Source organism: Podarcis pityusensis (genome assembly GCF_964106645.2).
Source record: "Podarcis pityusensis genome assembly, chromosome: 6".
Taxonomy (NCBI): Eukaryota; Metazoa; Chordata; class Lepidosauria; order Squamata; family Lacertidae; genus Podarcis; species Podarcis pityusensis.
The window spans coordinates 44294717-44317237 of NC_138030.1; the positions used below are offsets into that span (position 1 = coordinate 44294717).

The following is a 22521-nucleotide window of genomic DNA, read 5'->3' on the forward strand; positions in this document are numbered from 1 at the left end:
TGTGGCTACTGTGCTAAGGTGATTTTTTTTTGGGTGGGAGGCACTGATGCAACTCCTTGCCAAGTGAGCAAGGGACCTTAGGTATGCCTCTGCAGCTTTCCCCTGGAAAACCTGCTCTATACCACTGAATCTGTGGAAAACACAACTGCCATTTGTTCCAATTCAGCAATAAAGAGCAGGTTTTCCCCAGGGAAAGTGGTAATGCAAACAGAGGTGTGGATGAACCCATATTAAAACAGGTTGGGGTGGGAAAAATTCTTCTTCACAGTATTATCTGAAGAGAATAGAAGAAACATAATCATACCATGGCAATTTAAGTTGAAGCTTGGATGGAAAAGAAGATATTAACTCTAAAAAGTAGAAGAAGAGAAGAAGAGTTTGGATTTGATATCCCGCCTTTCACTCCCTTTAAGGAGTCTCAAAGCGGCTAACATTCTCCTTTCCCTTCCTCCCCCACAACAAACACTCTGTGAGGTGAGTGGGGCTGAGAGACTTCAAAGAAGTGTGACTGGCCCAAGGTCACCCAGCAGCTGCATGTGGAGGAGCGGAGACTCAAACCCGGTCCCCCAGATTACGAGACTACCGCTCTTAACCACTACACCACACTGGCTCTAAAGTAGTTCAGCAATGAATCAAGTTGCCAAAAGAAACTATGAAGTCACCTTCCTCTCAGTGTGTGTGTGTGTGTGTGTGTGTGTGTGTGTGTGTGTTCCAAATAAAGGAATATGTCAGTGACGATGCCCTACCTGAGGGCAAAAAGTTGTACTAGGAGATTGCAGAAAGGCTCAGGTGCCAAACTAATGACCCAAGTCCGGCAGGGCTACAATCTCCAACATGCTCATCTATTTGTGTAGAAGATATGCTCCACAAAATGTGTAATCAGAGTGGTCCTATGTTCTATATAGGGATGGTGGAAAAAACTTGATTTAAAGACAAACCTACCAAATTCTTACTCTCTGAAGCAAAACACAGCCTTCCTTTAAAATTCACAGCCAAGTAAACCCAATCCAAATGCATATATTAGTGAAGATAACATAAAAAATGTATTGTAAGGGGAAATTGTAAAACAGTTTATTAGGCAAAATCAAAGACAAAAATGTGTTTATTGGGAGAAATCCACACTAAAATGGTGATGAATATTCATCAGGGTTTTCTTAAAATCACAAATTGCTGTAAAAATGTTGAGAACTTAATTGAAGATTGGAAAACTGAGATACAGAGAAAATTGAATCAGACAGACCTATCATTCCCTACTTCTGTAGCAGGTTCAACCAACACATTACATTAATCTCAATACAAAATGATTGCCAGGGGAAGCCTTTTGTGCTCAATAACTTGTCGTTGTGGAAAAATACTTTTTTTAAACTCCATCTCCTTTCAAATTGTACCAAGACTGTGAACAATTCAGAGCAGCTGGACCTTTGGATGCAATATAGACTCATTTTGAACTTTTATGGATTCTATTCCTAATGTGAAAGTGGAAGGTGGCAAAAAGCAGTCTTTTGGAAATCATTTACAGTTAAATGCAGAGTAATGCTTTACAAAGGCTAGGTTGTGACATCAAGGTATCTTATGGTTTAATATACAGTGGTACCTTGGGTTAAGAACTTAATTCATTCTGGAGGTCTGTTCTTAACCTGAAACTGTTCTTAACCTGAAGCACCACTTTAGCTAATGGGGCCTCCTGCTGCTGCTGCGCCGCCGCTGCACGATTTCTGTTCTCATCCTGAAGCAAAGTTCTTAACACGAGGTAATATTTCTGGGTTAGCAGAGTCTGTAACCTGAAGCGTATGTAAACCGAGGTACCACTGTATAGTTCGCTAATCTTTCTGGGCCCAGGGACACACTTGAAAATCTAAGAAACTGCTGTGGGCACCACGAAATAACCATTTCATGGGGGGGGGGTTGTTGATGCTCAAAGTCCCCCTGCACAAAGGCAAACCACATACCCTGCCAAAACATTTGGTTAAGTACAGCTTGTAAAGTTGTCCAAATCCAGCTCTGTGATGAATGTTGACTATGGCTATTTTAAACAAGCCATCTTCAGAAACCATGGTTTAAACGAGGCTCGTTTGAAACTAACTATAGTTAATGTTAACCAAGTTTCTCATGCTTTGATGACATAACAAACTGAGGCTAACAAAAAATGGAGGTGAAAACTTCTGACCACCTCCTCCCAAACACATGGGGTGGGGGAGAAGAATGGAGGGCAAAAGTGTGCAATCTCAAAGAAGCTGGGTTCGTTCACATCTCTGTAAGGCATAGTTTAGTGTGATGTCCAAACACAGTTTTTATGTTTGGCACCTTACACATTTTTTTTACTGTTAGCTTTTTTCTTTTCTTCTCTCAGCGGTGACTTTTAGAGGGACAGAGGCAATTAGATTAATATTATATCATTATATTATTTTCATCTTGAACATAATTTGGAATTGATACTAGGTGGCAAAATATAAACTCTCATATTTATTATGGCAGAAGTCTTATACAGCCTTATATGTATGACATTTAATAAGTACTGCACTCTATTCCCCTTTGAGAATACACAAAAGCTCTTTCAGCCAAGGTATGCACTATAGCTCTCACCTACCTATGCATGTCTTCCCATCAGAGTGTAGTACAAACTTCACATGGCAACCACACTTTGGCCCTTGATCTGTATCATCACAAGTGTGTTGGCATCCTCCATTTCCATAGTTGCAGGTCACTGGAAGGGGCAATAAAACATGCACATACTAAATGATAGCTCTCAAATGTTATCATCATGAAGTCAGTTACTCAGAAACTTGGGTCCAAGTTGTCAGGACACTGAAAATATCGATCTAAATAAAATTCAGTGGTTTATGCACTCCAAGGACACTCATCAAACCATGTAGGTAGCCTTTTGAGTTTGCAGCAGCCAAAACACCAATATTTTTTAAACACCTTAGCAAATTTATAACAACATATGCTTTTGTGCAGTAGAATGTACTTCACCAAATCAAGAACAATCGGCTCCATTATCCCTGCCACATAGAAGGGGAAAACTATTTGTATAACGTGGCACCAAGAGGAAGATATAGATAGAAGGCAGGAATTGATGCAGAAAGCAGAGGTGTACCTGGGGAGTCAGTGAAACCAGTCCTCGCCAGGGACACAGGCCCATGTATGTGTGCAAAAATCACCTTTCAGGTCTTGGAGTCCTACCTTAGTGAACCTGCTTAAAGTGAAGGTATAACCAGACCAGAAGATTTTCACACAACCTATTGTTCAATGAGCAGGTATTCTATACACAAATCTTTGATTTGCCAGGGTTAAACACCACTTTCTCGCTTTCTTGCATGAAAGCTCATACATCCTTAAAGATGTATGCTCTAAGATGGATGTTAAGGGGAATCTACTACTATCACTATTCCCGGCAGCTCTCCCACCCCATCTTTTTTAAAAATGGGGAACTGGCACCAATACACCTGCCCACATGTCCAGCATGCTAAAACATGGACAATTTCACAATCTGGAGATGGCCAACTTGAGATCTACTTTGTAAGAGAAGGCTTACCCCTTTACGCTAGGGCACTGCATCATATATATTTGGGTACAACTAGGTGTATAGATGGGGATGCGGGTGGTGCTATGGTCTAAACCAGAGAGCCTAGGGCTTGCCAATCAGAAGGTTGGCAGTTCAAATCCCCGCAACGGGATGAGCTCCCATTGCTCAGTCCCAGCTCCTGCCCACCTAGCAGTTCAAAAGCACGTCAAAGTGCAAGTAGATAAATAGGTACAGCTCCGGTGGGAAGGTAAATGGCGTTTCCGTGCGCTGCTCTGGTTCACCAGAAGCGGCTTAGTCATGTTGGCCACAGGACCCAGAAGCTGTCTGCAGACAAACGCCGGCTCCCTTGGCCTATAGAGCGAGATGAGCATGCAACGCCAGTGTCATTCATGACTGAACCTAATGGTCGGGGGTGCCTTTACCGTTAGGTGTATAGATACAAGGATGTGCAATTAAAAAAAAATTTGTAAAAATTGACTGTGTTGTTTTGCCAAATCAGGTCTTAGCCAAAGAATACAAGACTTAAGTTGTGTGTTTCCTGCCTCTTCTGCAAAATAGCACAATTTCATTTAGAAACCACCCAATGCTGCTTTTTATATGGGCTTTCGAGAGAGGGTCCCCAGGCAGTAACTTACACTTGCAGTCTCGCTGATTCTTGGTGAGTTCAAAGCCGGGTCGGCATTCACAGGCAATGCCACCCTTTGGGGTCTCCCTGCAGATGTGGGCACAACCATGATTCTTGTTCATGCAGTTCATTCCTTCTAAAAGAGAAAAGAAACAACATAAAAGCTACCCAAAAGACACCAAAGGAAGCAAGGAAAAGCTCCAGGTATATATACATGGAGTGTATACTCTTTAACTGTGAAAAGGCATGCATAGATAAATTCTGGAGCAGGTTACTGTAAAGTAGCCTTTCCCAATCTGGTGCCCTCCATATGTTCTGGACTACAATTCCCATCAGCTCTGATCACTGGCCATGTTGCCTGTGGCTGATGGGAGTTGTACTCCACAGGGTGCCAGATTTGGAAAGGATGTTGTGGCGATCACACAGGGCCCCCGGACGTTTCACAGTCTATTGACCCTGTGCCACCGCTGCAGTTGCTTTCTTCACTGCCACCACCCCGCTTCTCACGGGGACACACGGAGCCCAGACAGATGTTAACATAAACAAATAATCAAGTTTATTTTTAAGTGCAGGAATAAGCGTATGGTTTCGGTTTATTTTTCTCTTGTCGGTTTCTTAAATCTTAGTTCCTACAACTTCAAACGGATTATTCCAGCTATCTAACTAACTCCCTAACAATTCCTCTCACAATACCACTCAACCAGCCCACACCTAAGCCTCCCTCTTCCTTCTCCAACACCCAAGCCTCAACTCCCAACTGACAAACCTCAACTCCCAACTCCCAATCCTCAACTGTCAACCCCAGACCTCAACTGACTTTTCAAAACCTCCCACTCTATCTTTTACTCCCCCCTTGCATTCTCATTGACCAATCACATCACACCCATTTTAACCCTTTCACTGACACATCCTAGGGGGCAAACGCCACAGATGTGTTATGTGGAAAGTAAAGTATCTTTTCCTATTCACAGCAAGAAGACTAGACTGCACACCCCACACCTGACCCAGACACTAGTCCGTGGCAGCAGCCATGTGGCTGAAGTTCCTTGCATGCCTAGCATGGAAGGCTTGGGTGTACTGAAACAGCACACTGATTGCGTTAATGTGAGCTGTCTGGAAGCACCCATTATTAAATACAAGAAAGCCCTGGCTCAAGGGGCTGGCCAGCCAGCTTCTGAAAATCTATCTCTGGGTAGAAATTAAAGTATACGGGGAAAATGTACTACGGAAAAGTAAAAACCTCTGGTTCCCAATTGTTTCAACAGCAATCTAGGCCACAGTTCATTGAACATATACAAATTAAAAATATATACAATGCACATAGTAAAAGAAAAATATAATACTAAGCAGAGTAAAGCATCTTACTAACTTCAAAGTCTCAAGATACCAAATAATGAAGAATAAGTTATTTGAGATCAGCAGATTACCACCAAAAAGCTTTTCTGAAAAGTACCAGTAAGTTTCATGCTAAATACAGGCACAGCCTCAGTCTCAATTTCAGTAAAATGTGCTACAGTATGGATATTTTATTGTTCATACTTTTACTAGATGAAAAATCTAGGCTGAATTGTATGTTTTATGGAGATGATCACCACTTAACACTGCATTCCCTGCCATTTCACTCCACTGCCACTGCTCCATTGTGCCCAAAACTGAGCGTCCTCCAACCTTTCGCATTATAAATCCCACATCAAAACAGCAAACTTTCTCTTCAATTAGATTGTTCCAGCCATCCCTACTGACCAACCTCTTCCCTTCATCCTTCCAGTTGCCCAGTACCCTAGTTAGCCTCTCCTTCCATATCCCTAGTTCTATTCTTCAATGATGCTGTAGGCAGACAGCCAACTAAGGCCCCAAGAGGGGTCAAAAGTCTCTCAGGCTCTCTCTGTGCTGTAAATCTGCCAGAGGCAGCATTAGCTACAGACACTGCTGTCTGGCCCATCCAAGCTGCAAACAAAACAGGGTGCTGCTGCTGACTCATGCCCCTGGATTGTTTGTGCTTTGCTCTGGCACGGAGGACCGCTGAGTTCCGAGTTTTAGCATCCATCTCTCCATGTCGGCCACCCACCACAAGCAGAAACCAGAGCCAGGAGGGCCATGCCCCCTATCTCATGGCCTGGAAGGGCTGAAACAGACTAGGAGCCACAGGGATTGGGTCTGTCTGCTTGCCTTGTTGTACAAGGCTGATGTTGAAGCCTGAAAAGAAGAAACAGCATATTAATTCATGGAGGAGGACTATGAATTCTTCTCTTATACTGAAAACCTAAACCAGTAGATGCAGCAGCAGCTGAACAAATGGAGCTGTTTTCCACATAACAGGGCGCAGGCATCACGCAGGGTCAAACTACATCTGATCCTAACTGTACGGTTCTGCTCTCGAGTATGTATACAGTTTTGGCCTTCACAAATTGTCAGCAAGGGCTCCACCCACCTGGAACCTAGCAATGCGAGAGGAGGGCAGGCGGCTTTAACCCTTTGCCACCTGCTGAGTTCCTAATCCAGACCAGCAACCCTGAGCCTGCAATTTGCATTTTTAAAAAGTCATATTGGAACTCATGTTTCATGGAGAGAGCTGTAGCACCAACCCAGACAGACTTCTGAAAGTTGTCGGCAGCAATTCGGATCTGTTTCATTCCTCGCCACTGCTATTATTCTTGGCAGTCTAATGCATCTCGTAGCAGGAGAGGGCAGAGCTCTCTGTGCTTGCAACCCCTCTCCTGCCAAAGAACTGCTGACAGAAGCACATTAAGCAACCCCTTAAACAAGACCCATCATTCGTTAGCCACTGCTCTAGTGAACAATATATGCACAGCTTGGATTTCAAATCTGGAGGCATTTGACATTAAGCATCTTAAGGAAGCATGTAAGCCTTCCCCACTAAACACTACCCATCATGGACATTTCATGGGTCTTTTTCTATGCAAGGACCTTAACTACTAATGAAGGAGGAGGGACAAAACAATGGCAAGGAAGAGAGAATGGGACTTCTGCCCAAATAAAAGCGTGCGTAAAGCATGCCGTGTGGTAGTATTAGGACATGAAGAGGGTTCTGCGTCACACATTGCAAAGTGGATGCTCAGAGCAAGGTTGCGATAAGCACAACTGCTGCTGATTTAGAGATGCTTGGAACAAGGATTTAGGAAAATGTGTAGGAAATCACAATTTGCCACTTACTGCTGGCTCTCTTTATGTTTGTCTTTGGAATGAATCACTTATGATATGTTTTTTGAAGCATAGTACAGTAAATAGTGAAGTCTCAACCCTATAGGAAAACAGAGGTGCAAGTACGTAATCATGGTTTTCCCAGATTATGCAAAAGCTTTTGTGTAGACAAGTCTGAAAGTAGAGCAGAAATAGTGACAGATTGTGAAATGCAGCATGTGCCTCACTTCCTCTTCACACTGTTTTTATAAGCATATCACACAAAAATAAATGCACCAATACAAAAATATTTATTGGCTAACAAAGGCCAGCACAACACATTAGGCCCTGTCCGCTAGAACTATAACCAGAAATTAATTCAGTCTATGTGACTGTTTACTGGTAATATGAAAGTATAGCGCAGTGTGTGTGTGTGTGTGTGTGTGCAGAGGGAAACTGTGGCTGTCATTATAGGCCTAACCATGTACACAATCAGAGCATGTTACAGACATTGCCAAGGGACAGGGGAGCTAGTGGTTGAGAAGGACCAGTACCAGCAGAAGTTTGCTACTGCTGCACATGGCCTGGAAAATGAACAGGGTTTTATGGGACTCAGTCCCACAAATATGCTAAAACATAGTTTATGAAATACTCACTGTCCAGGATCAGCAACCGAAGAATAAGCAAGGAGAAATAACTAGGATAGGCATCTGGGGAAACAGTTTTTTTTATTATCTTGGTTTTTTTCTGTCTACAGTTGCTTTGCTCTCCCAATACCTTACATTCTCTCACACGCTTCCCTACTTCCTTCCCTATTTTATGCTAAAGCTTTTTCAGAACCAACCAATTGCTGAATATTTTCCTCCCCCTGCCGTCCCTACCTGAGCTCTTTGGCTCCATCACAACTGGAAAACCAAGGATCTGATGATACCCACAGCCTCGCTATCCCACTACTATTGCAGACAAGAAAAAGTTGCCAGAACCTCAGCTCTAAAAGCTGGGTTCTGTGGACACTGAATATAACACTCGACGGATATTAAATATTATTTAACAAAATCCACAGGCAGACAGGAGGAATGGAGACAGCTAGTGTGGTCACACACAGCGTGATTCCAGTAAGAGATTGCACGCAGAATACTCTGGCGCGTTCCCTCAGAAGCATCTCATTTTGAGCATGAGTATCCAAGCAAGCAGCTGCTGGTTGGCTCCCTCTGGGAAAAACTACATAGAAAGCGCAGGGTTTCTCACGCCATTTTATAGCATCAAGAGGGGAATTGATGCAACCACAACAGTTGTCTGACTATTTTACAGTCTACCCAGGGTATAATCTCAAGCTTGCTTGGAGGTGCTGTCGGCACAGAGTGCCAAAACCGAGCCAAAAAACTACTTGACTTCAGGGCAGATACTGGTAGAGGATGGGCCAGCAACAACAACGCTGAGGGGTCCTGAGGTGGGGAGGGAAACCCAAGAAAGATCCCCTCTGGTAAACAAGGTGCATTTAATGAGGATAGGGACATGTTAACGGTCAGAAGGTTTTTCTGCATGAAAGCTATTCATGGATCAGTTCTCCTCAGTTTAACTGTTCAACCTCTATCTATTTCTCCATTCCTTGAAGATACAAGGAGCTGAGAAAGGGCAGTATTCAGCTAACTGCACAAGGATGACCACTATCACAACAGGTCTCCCCCGCCCCAATCTCCCCACCACCCCATGTCCCTAAATCTGCTCTGGAAGGTGGTGGGAGAAGGGGGAAATGTTCTGCTGAACAAAGAGAAATCCTTGTGCTGATAGAACAATCACTTTAATGCTGTGTTTAATATAACCCAAAGTCTTTGATGCAATGAGACAATGTCAGAAGAAATGCTGACTTGCTGGGTTAGGCCAATGCCCCCATAGAGTTGAGTATCCTGTTCTCACAGCGGCCAACCGGATACAAGCAAGACAAGCACTCTGCCCACCTATGATTTCCAGCAGCTATTATTCAGAGGCATGCCACCTCTAAATGTGGAAGCAGAAGACAGCCAATGTGGCTTGTAGCTGTTGATAGCATTATCCCTACATGAATGTCTGTCTAATCCTCTTTTAAAGCCATCCATGTTGGTGGCCATCACTGCCTACTGTGGACGAGTTCCATATGTTTCATCATTTGAAATCAAATGTTTGACCATGTTGGATTTCTTTTGCAATTGGCCATTTACATGTGTGTAGAACATGCAGAACAAAAGGCATGAAAGCTAGACTGGGTCACACACCCAAACCCAGAGAAGCAGCTCCAAACCTTATGCAACACAATCTCCCTAATTCTACTGAGGGGACCTCTGCGCAGTGGCTTCCTGTATTCAGTGCTGCAGCACAAAGGAAGCTTATCTGCAATATTTTCGAGTATGGAGGAAGCATCAATAGAAAAAGCAAGAATGCTTTCTAGAGTATCTGTGACAAGACTGTGCATCAATTCAAGCAGACTATAAAAACTACACAAACCCCCTTTCAAAGCACTGCAAAAGACTACAGAGAGGCAACATGGATGGAGTTCATTGTAGAGTGCAGGGGTTGGACGAAGAAACACGAAGAGGCCCAGCGGTTCACAAAACTAGGGTTGAAAACACCTAAAACCAACACTATGTTTGGAAGGGGAATGAGTAAGAAATAATAGCGCCTCCAATTCTAAGTTACTGGTTTGAATCCAGCCTGAGTCATTAAAATCAAGTCTGTTTCCATCTCATAGCTATCCAGCTAGATGCATGAAATGAGTTTTGGAAGAGCTTGCTTCAGTTTCTGAGAAGGAGCAGTTTATGATCAGTTTACATTGTAAAAACTGCTGCCACTGCAGACTTTAACCAACACCTCCCCCTTTCTGGCAGTCTTACTTTGAAAGCAAAAACAGGAAAGATAGACTGAGCATCCATGGCAGCACTAAGGAGGAATGGTGGTATGTCAGAGAGAGAAATTTATTCACAAATCATAATAGAGAACATGGTGCTCATTTCTAGTGAACTTTCAATATCCACATACAGATGAGTGCAAACAATCGGCAGCTCCAGCACTGCAAAACTGAGCAGCAGAACTGCCTCCTGGGACAAATAGTTAAGCCAATGGCTCACTACTAGACTAAGTTCACCAGAGCCTAGCCAGACATACCTGAGTTCCAAGAGAGGGTAGCAAACACTGACCGCTCATAAGATTTGGAGATGAAGTCTAGAGAAGGTCAAAGGCTTATAATTTCATGTAAGGTCCATAGAAAGTTCAACAGAAACTGGCTGACTCTAGATATCTGAATGGGACCTGAAACAACAACACTGTTATATCAGCAACTACCAGTGGAAGATTTAAGATTTAAATGATCAGCTGGACACATTCTTTCCCATCCTGAATGTAGTAAAACAAAGGGTGCTTCCACTTTAGGTGGAACTGCCAGGCTTCGTGGATTCACTTTTTACAGGGCATCTACACAACTTCACCATCTGAGCATTCTCATCCTGTGGTTATCCCATCTCTCCAGTGGTAGAAAGTCTGGCTTTTTCAAAACAGCACAATCTCCATGCCTTTAGCATTACTCTTTTTAAAGTCATGTGGTTTTGACAAAGGCAATGACATACTGAGAAACTAAACCTACCATAGCTCAACAAACATTCATTATAACCCTTTGCAGTGGATGCCATATTATGAACCAGGTTTTCCCCTCACATAATCTTTTAATTAGCACTAATACACTTCAAAAGAAAGAAAGAAAGAGTATAGTGCTATAACACAATAATGCTATAATGTTATTTTAAAACATTAACACCCATTCTGGACCATTCAGCATTCTGTTTTAATGACAAATACCTCCAGTATTGATGTTGGGAACTAAAGGGAATATGTAGGATCAAAGATATTCTGCCTAATGGTTGTCCTATTTCAGCAACTTCATTAAAGGAAAAACTAAATGATACCCTGCACAACTGGCTCCAACTAACTCAGGTCTACTCTTTTGCCTAGCTCTTGCTGAGCAAAGGAGAAGGTCACTATTCCCTGACGCTCTATGAATCACTTTGTCTTAATGCTACCTCAAGTAAAAAGAGCATGGCTTCCAATATACAGTGGTACCTCTAGTTGTGGACTTAATCCGTTCCGGGGTGCCATTTGCACCCCGAAAGGTCAGCAACTAGAGCGCCTCTTCCAACATGTGCACAGTGCGATCAAGCACTTCTGCACATGCACGAAGCATGCAAATCACTTTTGTGCATGCGCACATGCTGAACCCAGAAGTAAACACTTTCGGGTTTGCCGCGTTCGTAAGCTGAAAGTCCATAACAAGAGTGGAACGCAGCTAGAGGTACCACTTTATACAGAATTTTACTTAGCATGGAATCAGGCTCTTTTCAGGGGCTATGATTAGTATGGGAGAGTGACCTGGGTTTCACAATAGAGGAACAACTGTGGGAAGAGTTGTGGTCCAAACCCCCACTTAAAATGATTTCTGTAAGAATACAGGAAGTCACACTGAAAACAGTGTTATGATGGCATTTGGACTCCACTCCACCTGTCAAAAATTGGCAAAGGTTACTCTAATTTATGTTGGTGGGGTTGTGGAAACATTGGAACATTGCTTTACATGTGGTGGAATTGCTGCATAGTTCAGAGATTCTGGACCCCAATTTTTGACACTATTTCCACCATCACCTCCTAGTGCTCCTATCCTTGTCGTGTGGTACCAATTCACCCATTATGCATAAATCTCTGTTTATGCTTCTTGCCACAGCCAGAATGCCAGTGGTTTCCCATTGGAAATCCGACTCACCTGCTTCCCAACAGAGGCGGGTAGCAAAAGTATGGGACATTGCACTTCAGAACACCTGACATACAACAGATAGCCCTTAATGGTTCATCAAAAATAGATGACTTTTATTTTAATTGGTACAGTCATACCTCGAGTCGAAGTAGCTTCAAGTTAAGTATTTTCGGGTTGCGCTCCGCGGCGACCCGGAAGTAACGGAGCGAGTTACTTCCGGGTTTCACTGTTTGCGCATGCGCAGACGCTCAAAATGACGTCACGAGCATGCACAGAAGCGGCGAAATGTGACCCGCACATGAGCAGTCACATCTTACGTTTACTTCAGGATGCGAACGGGGCTCCGGAATGGATCCCGTTCGTATCCAGAGGTATACCACTCTATACGTTTTTCTCCCACTAAAACTCCTGCTTTACAGATAAATAAGTGGAGAGGCTTTATTGAGAACTAAATTGACTCACCTTTTTCTTCTTATATGTGACAATTGTATACAACATTGCACTCTCTCCTGGTTTTCCCCTCCCCTCTGTATTCTCATTTTATTTTTCTATTTTTATATATTACACTTATCATTCTTACTGCAATTTTATGTGCTATGTCAATAACCATTCTGACAAAAAATAATAATTTAAAAAACAACTAACTTATAAGGAAAGGGAGACTCTGAGAATGGGTGCCTGAGTCAGCCTATCTCTTCAGTCTCCAGTAATTTCAGCCAGCTTCTCCATTGCTTTTCTCCAGTTTCTCCTTCTTTTCTCTTTGGTCTCACAGGGAGCAGGACAGTAGAATAAAAATTCAAGTATCTTTAATACGGTCAATGACCAGCAAGAGTAGAATAAAACCAGGCATATCTGCTTAATGTGACTGAACTCATCATAACCTGAGAATCAGAATCTGCCATATGCCGTGATTTATTGATCTGCCCACGGGCTCACATATGAGGCGAAAGCCAAGGAAATGTAGAGGGAGTGGGGAATTGCATGTGCTGTGTGTGAAGCAAAAGAGTTACAGCAACACAACAACACCTCTTCAGTAATTAATTGATAAAAGTGATTCTTTTAAAAAATCAGAGGGATCTAAGGAAGAAATAAAAGAGAGAGAAATCTTTTTCTTAAAGTAGGACAATGAGGAGGACAACTGAATATCAAAGGCAGAAAATGCTACGCATAACGAACAGCACAGATGGGTAACAGCAGAGGGGTGTGGAAGTTTAGCAAAAAGATTAGTATTTGATAAATGGAGGAACCGAGGAACAGAACAGATATGGGGCAAGATCACAAAGAGATTTAAAGGTTAGAAGAAGTTTAAACTGTATAAAGAACAATAAAGAAAACCCGAAAAAGAAGAGTATAAATATATACCACGATGCAACTGCAAAAAAATATTTCTCAAAATAATTATTCTCAAAGTAGCTGAGAGGCAGGAAGACCAGTAAGCAAAACATTACTTACTCATCAACAATTAATCAACACAAGACAGAATGAGAGTCTGAAAAAGGGTTATGGTAGAATCAGCAGGTAAGAGGACAAATCTGAGAAGTATTAAAGGGGGGAATCTTGCAAACAGTATTGTGAGCTGGGAAAGAAAGAGAAGCATTAAAGGCAATGCCTAGACTGGACAGCTGATAACTCAGAGACAACAAAGAAATAAAAGTGAGAAACACTATACTTCTAACGTTTAAGACAATGATCAGGCATGTAAACAGAAGTAGCTATATGAAAATCTGAAAGGAGGAGGGAACAGACAGCTGGATTTTGTGAGGATACCATCAGAAATATTGTAGGCCAAAGAACAGTCAAATTACTCAGAGGAAGAGGATAAAAAAGGGGTGAGCTTGAGAGAGTCCAAAAATAAAATAAAGAGAAAATTGAAGCAAGCCATTGACCTCATTTGCACGTCATCATGGCAAACCATCGTCTTCCCTGAACCTATGATAGGTTTGTATCTTTGAATTATATCTCGTATGGAAGGTTCTCTTCCTTCTAATTAGATCATTTTTCCCATGAGGACAATTTCTTTTACCACAGCCTGATACAGCACTATTAATGCGTTCCATTTGAGGGAAATTCCTCTCCTTACTCTACTGCAAGAGTTGAGGATTACTGTTTGCTTCTTATGGATCACAACCTTGCTGACCTTGTTATCTTGCCCAGAAGACAACAAATACATATGCTCAAAGGGCAATTATGTTGCATTAGAAATTACATATGTAAATGAAATCAGCTCGTCACATGAACAAAAGCACTTTCGCTATCCCTTGCCTGCGCAAGGCAGAAGAGAATTGTCAATAATTAGCAAGAAAGTCATTAAGAAAACAAAACAATCCAAGGGCTGGGAACTTGTGGCACTCCAGATGTTGTTGGGTTGCAACTCCCACAATCCCTGACCACTGGCAACACTAGCTGGGGGCTGATGAGAATTGGAGTCTAACAACAGCAACATCTGGTGGGCCACAGGTTCCCCCCCCCCACTCTAATCATTAGGAAGCAGGAGTCAGATCTGGGATTACAATGCCGGAGATCATGGTTCAGTCAATTCAGAACATTTTGAATTATGCCAGGTGCACAGAAACTCCAAAGAAAAAAGTTACCTCAATAAACTATTGTGGCTAAAGCAGGGATTGAGGGGGACAGACAAATCAAAACAGAATCCTGTGCCAGCTGGAGACTGCAAATTTCATGGCAAAAACAATAACTCTTTCTTTCTTGGCTTTTTAGCTTTTCTTAGAGGTTATTCCAAGCAACTGAAAATAAATGCCAAAGATGAGGTGGTAAAACCAAGACACAAGAAATGACAAGAAAAGGCGAGTCCTGTGGGTTGTTGTGGCAAGATATTTCCCTCTTTTACTTCGGTAAATTGTTAGGGATATGCATTAGCTGCCACTACTTGGCATTAGAGTTTCACAGGCTTTTGAAAGGTCTTTGATGCTTGCATCAAAAAGCTTGTTTGGTTTTGCCGCAGCTTCTCTAACTGACATAGTCTCCAACAAAACTAAGCCTGACCGTCAACATCAAACATAGATGAGCCTGTTCCTGACAAAGCTGATGTTGGAGTCTTCTGCTCTGCTTGCATAGAGCTTATCTAGCAGAATGGCTATGAGACTGAACTACATATCAGAGAGCTGTCAGAGCTAACAACTGAGAACTGTTTGTTCTGCAGGCAGTTGCCCCAAGCAGTGAACTATCAGAACTGCAGCTGGCAGTTGTTTCTGGCAGTGAAGTATTACCAGGTTCTAGACCAGGCTTCCTCAACCTCAGCCCTCCAGATGTTTTTGGCCTACAACTCCCATGATCCCTAGCTAGCAGGACCAGTGGTCAGGGATAATGGGAATTGTAGTCCAAAACATCTGGAGGGCCAAGGTTGAGGAAGCCTGTTCTAGACTGGCTTCATTCACCCAGGCTGGGCTTTGGGCCCTCCTGAACAAGAAAGGTTAGGAAGACTTCCCGTTTGGGCTGGGATCTTGCATGAGCAGCAAGGGCATCCTGGCTCTGGTGTGCTTCTGTGCTAACTCCTGGCCCTGGCCTTTGGCTTTGACACCCTGGTTCAACGCAAAGTTTCCTGCTCTTGGCTCACCTCTGACAGCTGTCAGCCTTGACACCTGATATTTATCTCAGCTCTTCCATGAACTCATTAAACAGCCTTATAGAAGCAGCGGCGTAGCGTGGGTTATCAGCACCCGGGGCAAGGCAAGTAATTTGCGCCCCCTAACCCGGGGCAAGGCAAATAATTTGCGCCCCCTAACCCGGGGCAAGGCAAGTACAGTAATTTACTCTCCCAAGCAGCAGCAGCAGCGAGGCTTCTCTTTCCCCCGCGCTCTCCTGGAGCTGCCTCTTTTCTTTCCTTTTTTCCCTTTCTCCAAGGCTTTTCGCTTTCTCTCCTTAATTGATTCCTCCTCCACACCGCAGCGTTTCCTAGCTGCTTCCCCCCCCTTCCCCTCTCTCTCCTCCTCGCTCTGCTTGCCTTGCCCTGCACCGGCAGCAGCAGGCGCAGCCAGACCCCCGCCAGCCAGCCCGCCCGCCCGCCCACCCGGCTTCCTCTCCTTTTTTTGCCTGCGGCAGAAGGCTTCGCTCTCCCCCTTCCGCGACCTCCTCGCCAAGCCGAGCGAGCGCGGGCTCCCTAACCCGTGGATTTTAGTAGGGGCAGAGAGCTGCTAGTGCGAGCGCGCCCCCCGCCCATGTTGCGCCCGGTGCAGCCGGCCCCCCTGGCACCCCCCACGCTACGCCACTGTATAGAAGTCACTTTCTCTCAGCCTCAGTTTCCCCAGCTGCAATAAGAGAGCGACACCCTTACTGATCTTTCTTATAGGGTGGTTGTGAGGATGACAAGATGCAACCACATTGAATTTTGTTTCTTACCATCAAGTGATATATAAATTTTATGGGGGTCAGAAATGTGTGAAATGCTTTGAACACTCCAAAAACTTTATGTAAATCTAGGTCTTTATGTAAATCTAGGTCTTTATGTAAATCTAGGTATAGCTACTAGGTATAGCTAATCCAGCTGTTCTTTCTTCTTTCCTTTAAGGAAAAACACTAAATCATAATTCTTCTAAAAAGCTTATGGATGATGAAATGGTAATGATTAGATATGACTGTGGTGGGCACAGTATGAGTATCATTTCAAACTAACAATCTGCTATGTTGATAATGTGGGCTAAATAGTTCAGTGCAAACTTCGCATTAGATGAATCAAGTGTATAATTGACTGCCCACTCCCAGCTTCCAACATAACCCATATTCATCACAGCATCACCACTACTGTAGTGCCCAATGTGGCTAGACAAGTGTAAATGTAGGGTGAATGATAAAATGGGTAATATATATATATATATATATATATATATATATACACACACACACACATTTATATCCTACATTTCTGTCGATAATAAACTTTAAAACAATTATTTAAACACATGCACATGATTTCTGACATCTCATATCCCAAAGAAGTTGGCACTTTATATAAATAGCCCTGGTTGTAAATGGTTTAGTAGTAATTATTAACATTACGCTGTAAATGCATTTGTTTTTATTAGCACATCTGTATCCAAGAAACAAAATACAACATGTGATATATTAAGTGCAGAGAGTCTCGAGAATTCTGCAGCTTAAGCTAAAGAGCCGGGCTCTCCAACCAAGACTACAATCAGCTGTTAACTCGGGGCATTTCCAAGTTTTGTGGTTGACGAATGCTTTTAATCAGTATATTAAAACCTGCAGTTCATATGGGGACTGGGACTGAACCATCCCTATGATGATCACTGTTAATCCAAGACAGAGAAGCAAAATCAGAGTGAATGGCTACCCTACCCCAGCCTCCTTTTGGCCTTGACTTCCAGTTTGATGCTATCAGTCCATCACTGTTTGGAGTGATATTGGAAAGGGCCCAACTTGTAAGCTAGAGTGTGCTCAACCATATAATAAGACACACACAAATCTGACATCTCATAATGCCCATACAGAGGTTTATCCATCTATTTATGTAACCTTAAAATCCAATAGAGAGGCAGAGGGTGACATGCCTGGCAGGAAATAAAGGTGTTAATGACCAACCTTCTGGGCGCTGGATGCAGGTATGCTGGTTATCACTCAGGAAAAAGCCATCACGACAGTGGCACTCGTAGCTCCCCATCATGTTGACACATGTTTGCTGGCAGCCACCATTCCCCTCTGCACACTCATCCACATCTGTTTTGGGAAGCAAAGGAGAGAATGAGAGTATGATGCTTACATCACACTATTTATACAACAGAAAGACATCAAAGTATATAAACATATCACTTTATAAAAAGCAGTTTCCAATATTCCATTAAACTGACCCAACATTCTAGCACAGTTAAATAACAGAATAGAGGATGGAGATAATGGAGATAGATGCCTTGATCTTTAGTGGTTGGGACCACCAGGGACAAGGAAACAGGGCTACACCCAAATCCAGTGTTCTTCCTGAGTACATTCATTTACCTTTCCCACAGGGAAAAGTAAGTGCCACTCTTAGACACGCTTTCATGTAATGCTGGGTGCCCCATCCTCTATCAATAGACACACCATGCATTATAAATCCTTCTTCCCTACAAATTCTGGTGTTGATCATAGTGACTGACCAGCATTAATAAACACCTTACAGAACACTGTTTCGATGGGCAAAAACAAATGTGGAGACTTGGGAGTGGTTCCCCCCCCCCCAAAAAAAACCCTGCCATTATTTTGTTCATCCGCATGGCACCATTGTTTTCTTGCTGAATTTCACTTTCTGAGTAATTATTTACCCATTGCATTTCAGTGTTTTGTTCAGCCAGACAGCCAAAGGTCTGTGGGGCAAGGGCACCCCCTAGGCTGCATTACTGGGCTAAGTACTTTCAGCTGCCAGTCAACTGACCTCACAAGCTAACAGAGACACATCAGACCTTATAAAACCTGTCCATGGAAGCCAGTTCCTCATAGTGAGCAACTCATTGAACCAAGCAGCACATAAGACTCCTTTGCTTTGCCCCACCTGGCTGCTCCAGTATGTTGCCACTGGGCCACATGTGATTATGCCTCTGGACCATGGCTTCTGTTTGCCTGATTAAGTGCCTAATCTCCAGCCTGTCTCCTCCCTATGGCCCATTTGACTTTCACCTCTTTGTGCCAGGATTAGACCTCAACTGCAACCTGCTGTAAAACTAAGATCCAGGTCTAACATTCCCTCTTGTCCCCCCCCCCCACACACTTAAAGAAAATGCATAGGTTTCATTTTATTTGGTGACATGGAAAAAATGAAGTTCACTGAGGTTCCTTTGAGAAGACATTGTGTGCAAATAGATTCTCTCTGTGTGTGTCACTTCTGGCAATTAACCTCAGCCCAAGCCAGACACACAATTCACTTCTTTGGCTCTATGGCTTATTTTCAAACACATGCTGGACTTCCCTGATTGGTCAGTGCACACTTTTCATAGGTCTGGTGCACCTTTGCAGCTGTTGTGCTGGCCAAGGTGTTAAGGTTACCAAAAATCGCTTGGTGGTAACTCAAGACACAGCACAGCACCAGAAAATAACAGCCACCATTTCTACAGTTTTGCCTAGAAGGAAATAGGCTTCACTTACAAGAAAAGTTGAAAAAAGTTGGGTTGGTTTGAGGGGAGGGGTTGTTTATTTCTGACAGAGAAGGCACGAACCTTAAGCAACACAGACTTTCAAAATCTTGGGCAGAGCCGCTTTCCCATTCTTTCTGGCTTCTTTAAGGGCCCAGAACATAACAGATGTTTTGCTATTTGGAGCAGAAAAGCCTCAGAACTCATTAATTTTAAGGAACCTCACACACCCAATCCACTCTTGTGAGCTCTTGTCCACTTGTCTATTTTGATTTAATAAAACAAAGCTGTAAACATGGCATAATGCTTTAAAGATTTGTTAGCCTGATTAAAACATACTGCTGTGTACTTCCCTACACTAGTACTTTAGGCAGGCAGAGCCCAGGGTGCTAAAAGATATGTTGTGAGTTTGGGGCGGGGAGGAGGGGAGGGGAGTAGCCTGTATGTTGAGACCCTTCTAACTGCTGGATCCAGCAACTGTTAAAATATAAGCCAGGCCAGTTTCCTGATGAGGTGATTGCTGGGTGATGGGCCATTAAAGGGAACAAAGGAAAGGAGATCAGTGCAAGGAGAGTGGAAAATATTTAGTGACTATATGGAAAGTAACTGTACACAGTTGAAAACGCTGGCAGCATTAAGATAAAATCAACAGTGTCATTATTGTTTGAGGGATGTAAAAATGGGGAACTGACAAAAATGGTTTTAGTAAAATATGCAGGAAGAGAATATAAATACAGTGGTACCTCGGGTTACATACGCTTCAGGTTACAGACTCCACTAACCCAGAAATAGTACCTCGGGTTAAGAACTTTGCTTCAGGATGAGAACAGAAATCGTGCTCCTGCGGCGCAGTGGCAGCAGGAGGTCCCATTAGCTAAAGTGGTGCTTCAGGTTAAGAACAGTTTCAGGTTAAGAACGGACCTCCGGAACGAATTAAGTACTTAACCTGAGGTACCACTGTAAAATGAACCAAGGAAGGAGAGGGAGGGCGGTCACTGCATATTCAATGGTATGTAAAATGTTTGTTTCGTTTGTAAAATTGAAAATTCAATAAAAATTATTTTCTAAAAAAGGAACGGCCAATGTTGTGGAGCAGAGCCGCAGAGCCATCCTCCCAACACTGGTGTTGCTGTCAGTCAACATTAAAATGACAATTTGCACTAACCTTTTCTGAACCAGCAGGCATTGCTTTCAGAGAGTAAGTGGAAGCCACCCTAAAGGCTTCTTCCTGTTGGGTGTTGTTGTTGGGGAGGGGGTTGCACTAGGAGGTTTGCTTCCAATGTCTATATCATAAGGATCTGGATTGTTTCTGACCAAGGTATTCCAGAGGGTGGCAAAATGGCATCACCCCTCAGGAGCAGCCTCTCAGCAGGTTGGCTGTGTCTACACACCCACCCAGCAAACGAATTTGGCAACAGTTTACATGAAAGCATTAACCACCAGTTCCTGGCCACATTTTCTAAGTGACTTATGACTTCATATCATTCAATCACATTTCTTCTTACTCATCTCTTATCTAAGGTAATGTCTTAACTATTTTAACTTTTTATTGGCATGTCTCACATCCCCCCGACTATTGTTGCTCACCACTTCCTGCTTGTCCTCTGTCCTTTTCAAGACCAGAACTTCACATATTACTAATATTGTGACTAATGTACCTCTTTTTCCTGACTGTCATTTCTGCTGCCTGCAGTCCAACAAACTATCATTTTCTGTAAGCTGCTATTACTCCAATGTCTCCTTCTTGACTAATAATCTCTGATCCAATACTTTTTGGAAAACCAAAACTAAACGAGCTTCCGGCAGAACATGTAGATCTAATCACAGCAGTGGTTCAGCCTATTGTGAAAGCTTATCCAGTATCTGCCTGCCACTTTACGTCTGATCTTTTGAAATATTGGTGGCTAGAAATACACACCTTCTCCTTCAAGTTATCATGGATGACCAAGTAGAGTGCCGAGCTGGTGCCTCAGGCAGGAGAAAGATGCATTTTCTTGCTCTCAGGATCCCTCACATACTTTATCATAGAACAGAAGAGAAATACAACCAAACTCATTTCTCAACACACACACACACACACACACACACAGAAGGCAAGAGGCCCAGTGCCAAAGAAAACCTCCTGTGAACTCGAGCATTTGAAGCCCAACAGCTAAGTGGAAAGTTGAGCCCTTCGGACATCAGCCGTGGGGCCATGGAGCGGACTCCGGAAAAGTCAGAATAGCAGGTCGATGACAGCATGCAGAGAGAAGGAATTTCAGATCAGACCCGAATACCTGAACAAATGTCTAAGGGGCTAATTAAAACACACAGACTAGCTCATATGCACAGAAAAGTCAAACGCACTGTCATGCATGGCGTCTTGCAGACTGTTGCCAACTATTAAGATTCTATCCCAAAACATGAACATTTTAAGGACTGCTTAACCAAGTTGTTCAACACAGTGTTCTTTTAAAGCACATTTGGAGCACATTATTTGCCTCCGGGAATTCTGGGCACTGTAGTTTACCACTCACAGAATTACAATTTCCAGCAACCCTTAATAAACTATAGTGTCCAGAATTCTTGGAGGGGGAAAATGTGGTTCGAATGTGAGATATGATGTGTACAGAGCCAATGTCTAGATTTATGACGCCAAAGGAAAGATGTATAGATATAAACTATAGGCAAATGGCTTAGAACAAAAGAAACTCCTCAATGATTTGTCAAATAATAACGTTCTAAAAGAGCACTACTGTGTTTTGGAGTCTTGCCTCATGATCTTTCAGATTCTGAAACACAGAATCATAGAGTTGGAAGGGACCCCAAGAGTCATCAAGTTCAACCCCCGGCAAGGCAGGAATCTCAACTGAGGCATCCATGACAGACGACCATCCAACTTCTGCTTAAAAACCTCCAAGGAAGAAGAGTCCACAACTTCCCAAGGGAGTCCATTCCACCATCAAAAATATCCATAAAGAACCAAATATTATTCATACCAACTGAGAAAGAAAGGAAAATCACCACAAAATGTGGCAGTTATGCAGGGACAAATATTCTGAGAACGAGTAATATCCTTTTTACCTGTCCATATAACCTCATAGCAAAGTAATCAGTAGTTGGGGGCTAAGAAAGACTCATAATCCAAGCTGAGGTTGTGTCAGAAGTTGCCAACTCTAAAATCAAAGACCCATGGTTTGCGTGCTGCCACCCTCTGTGGTGAGCCATCAAGCTTCAAGCGAAAGCATCCACAGAAGGCCATTGGCTCTTCTGTGATCTGGAAGGAAGCTAAAGGTCTCCCAGTCTGCCATGGATTTTGCCTACACAGCAGCAATAGTGCCTACTGAGCTTGACTCCTGTTTCTTCCTCAATGGTTGCTTAAGGCCCACAATTGACAACAGCT

General features: G+C 43.1%; 1 protein-coding gene across 7 annotated transcripts in view; it reads right to left on the bottom strand.

Annotated features, from left to right (window-relative positions):
• The window catches only part of SCUBE3 (signal peptide, CUB domain and EGF like domain containing 3), a 114152-nt gene that overhangs the window by 50291 nt on the left and 41340 nt on the right, over window positions 1-22521 (bottom strand). For 3 of the 7 annotated variants that reach the window (XM_081010045.1, XM_081010041.1, XM_081010043.1), the window contains exons 4-6: window positions 17620-17754; window positions 4162-4287; window positions 2588-2704 (exon numbers count right to left, since the gene is read on the bottom strand). In XM_081010045.1, coding sequence (XP_080866171.1) covers window positions 2588-2704; window positions 4162-4287; window positions 17620-17754 — 378 coding nt within the window. Of the gene's footprint in view, window positions 1-2587; window positions 2705-4161; window positions 4288-4917; window positions 4942-13949; window positions 14148-17619; window positions 17755-22521 lie in introns of those variants that run through there. The other 4 variants (XM_081010044.1, XM_081010042.1, XM_081010046.1 and 1 more) reach the window with 3 other exon arrangements.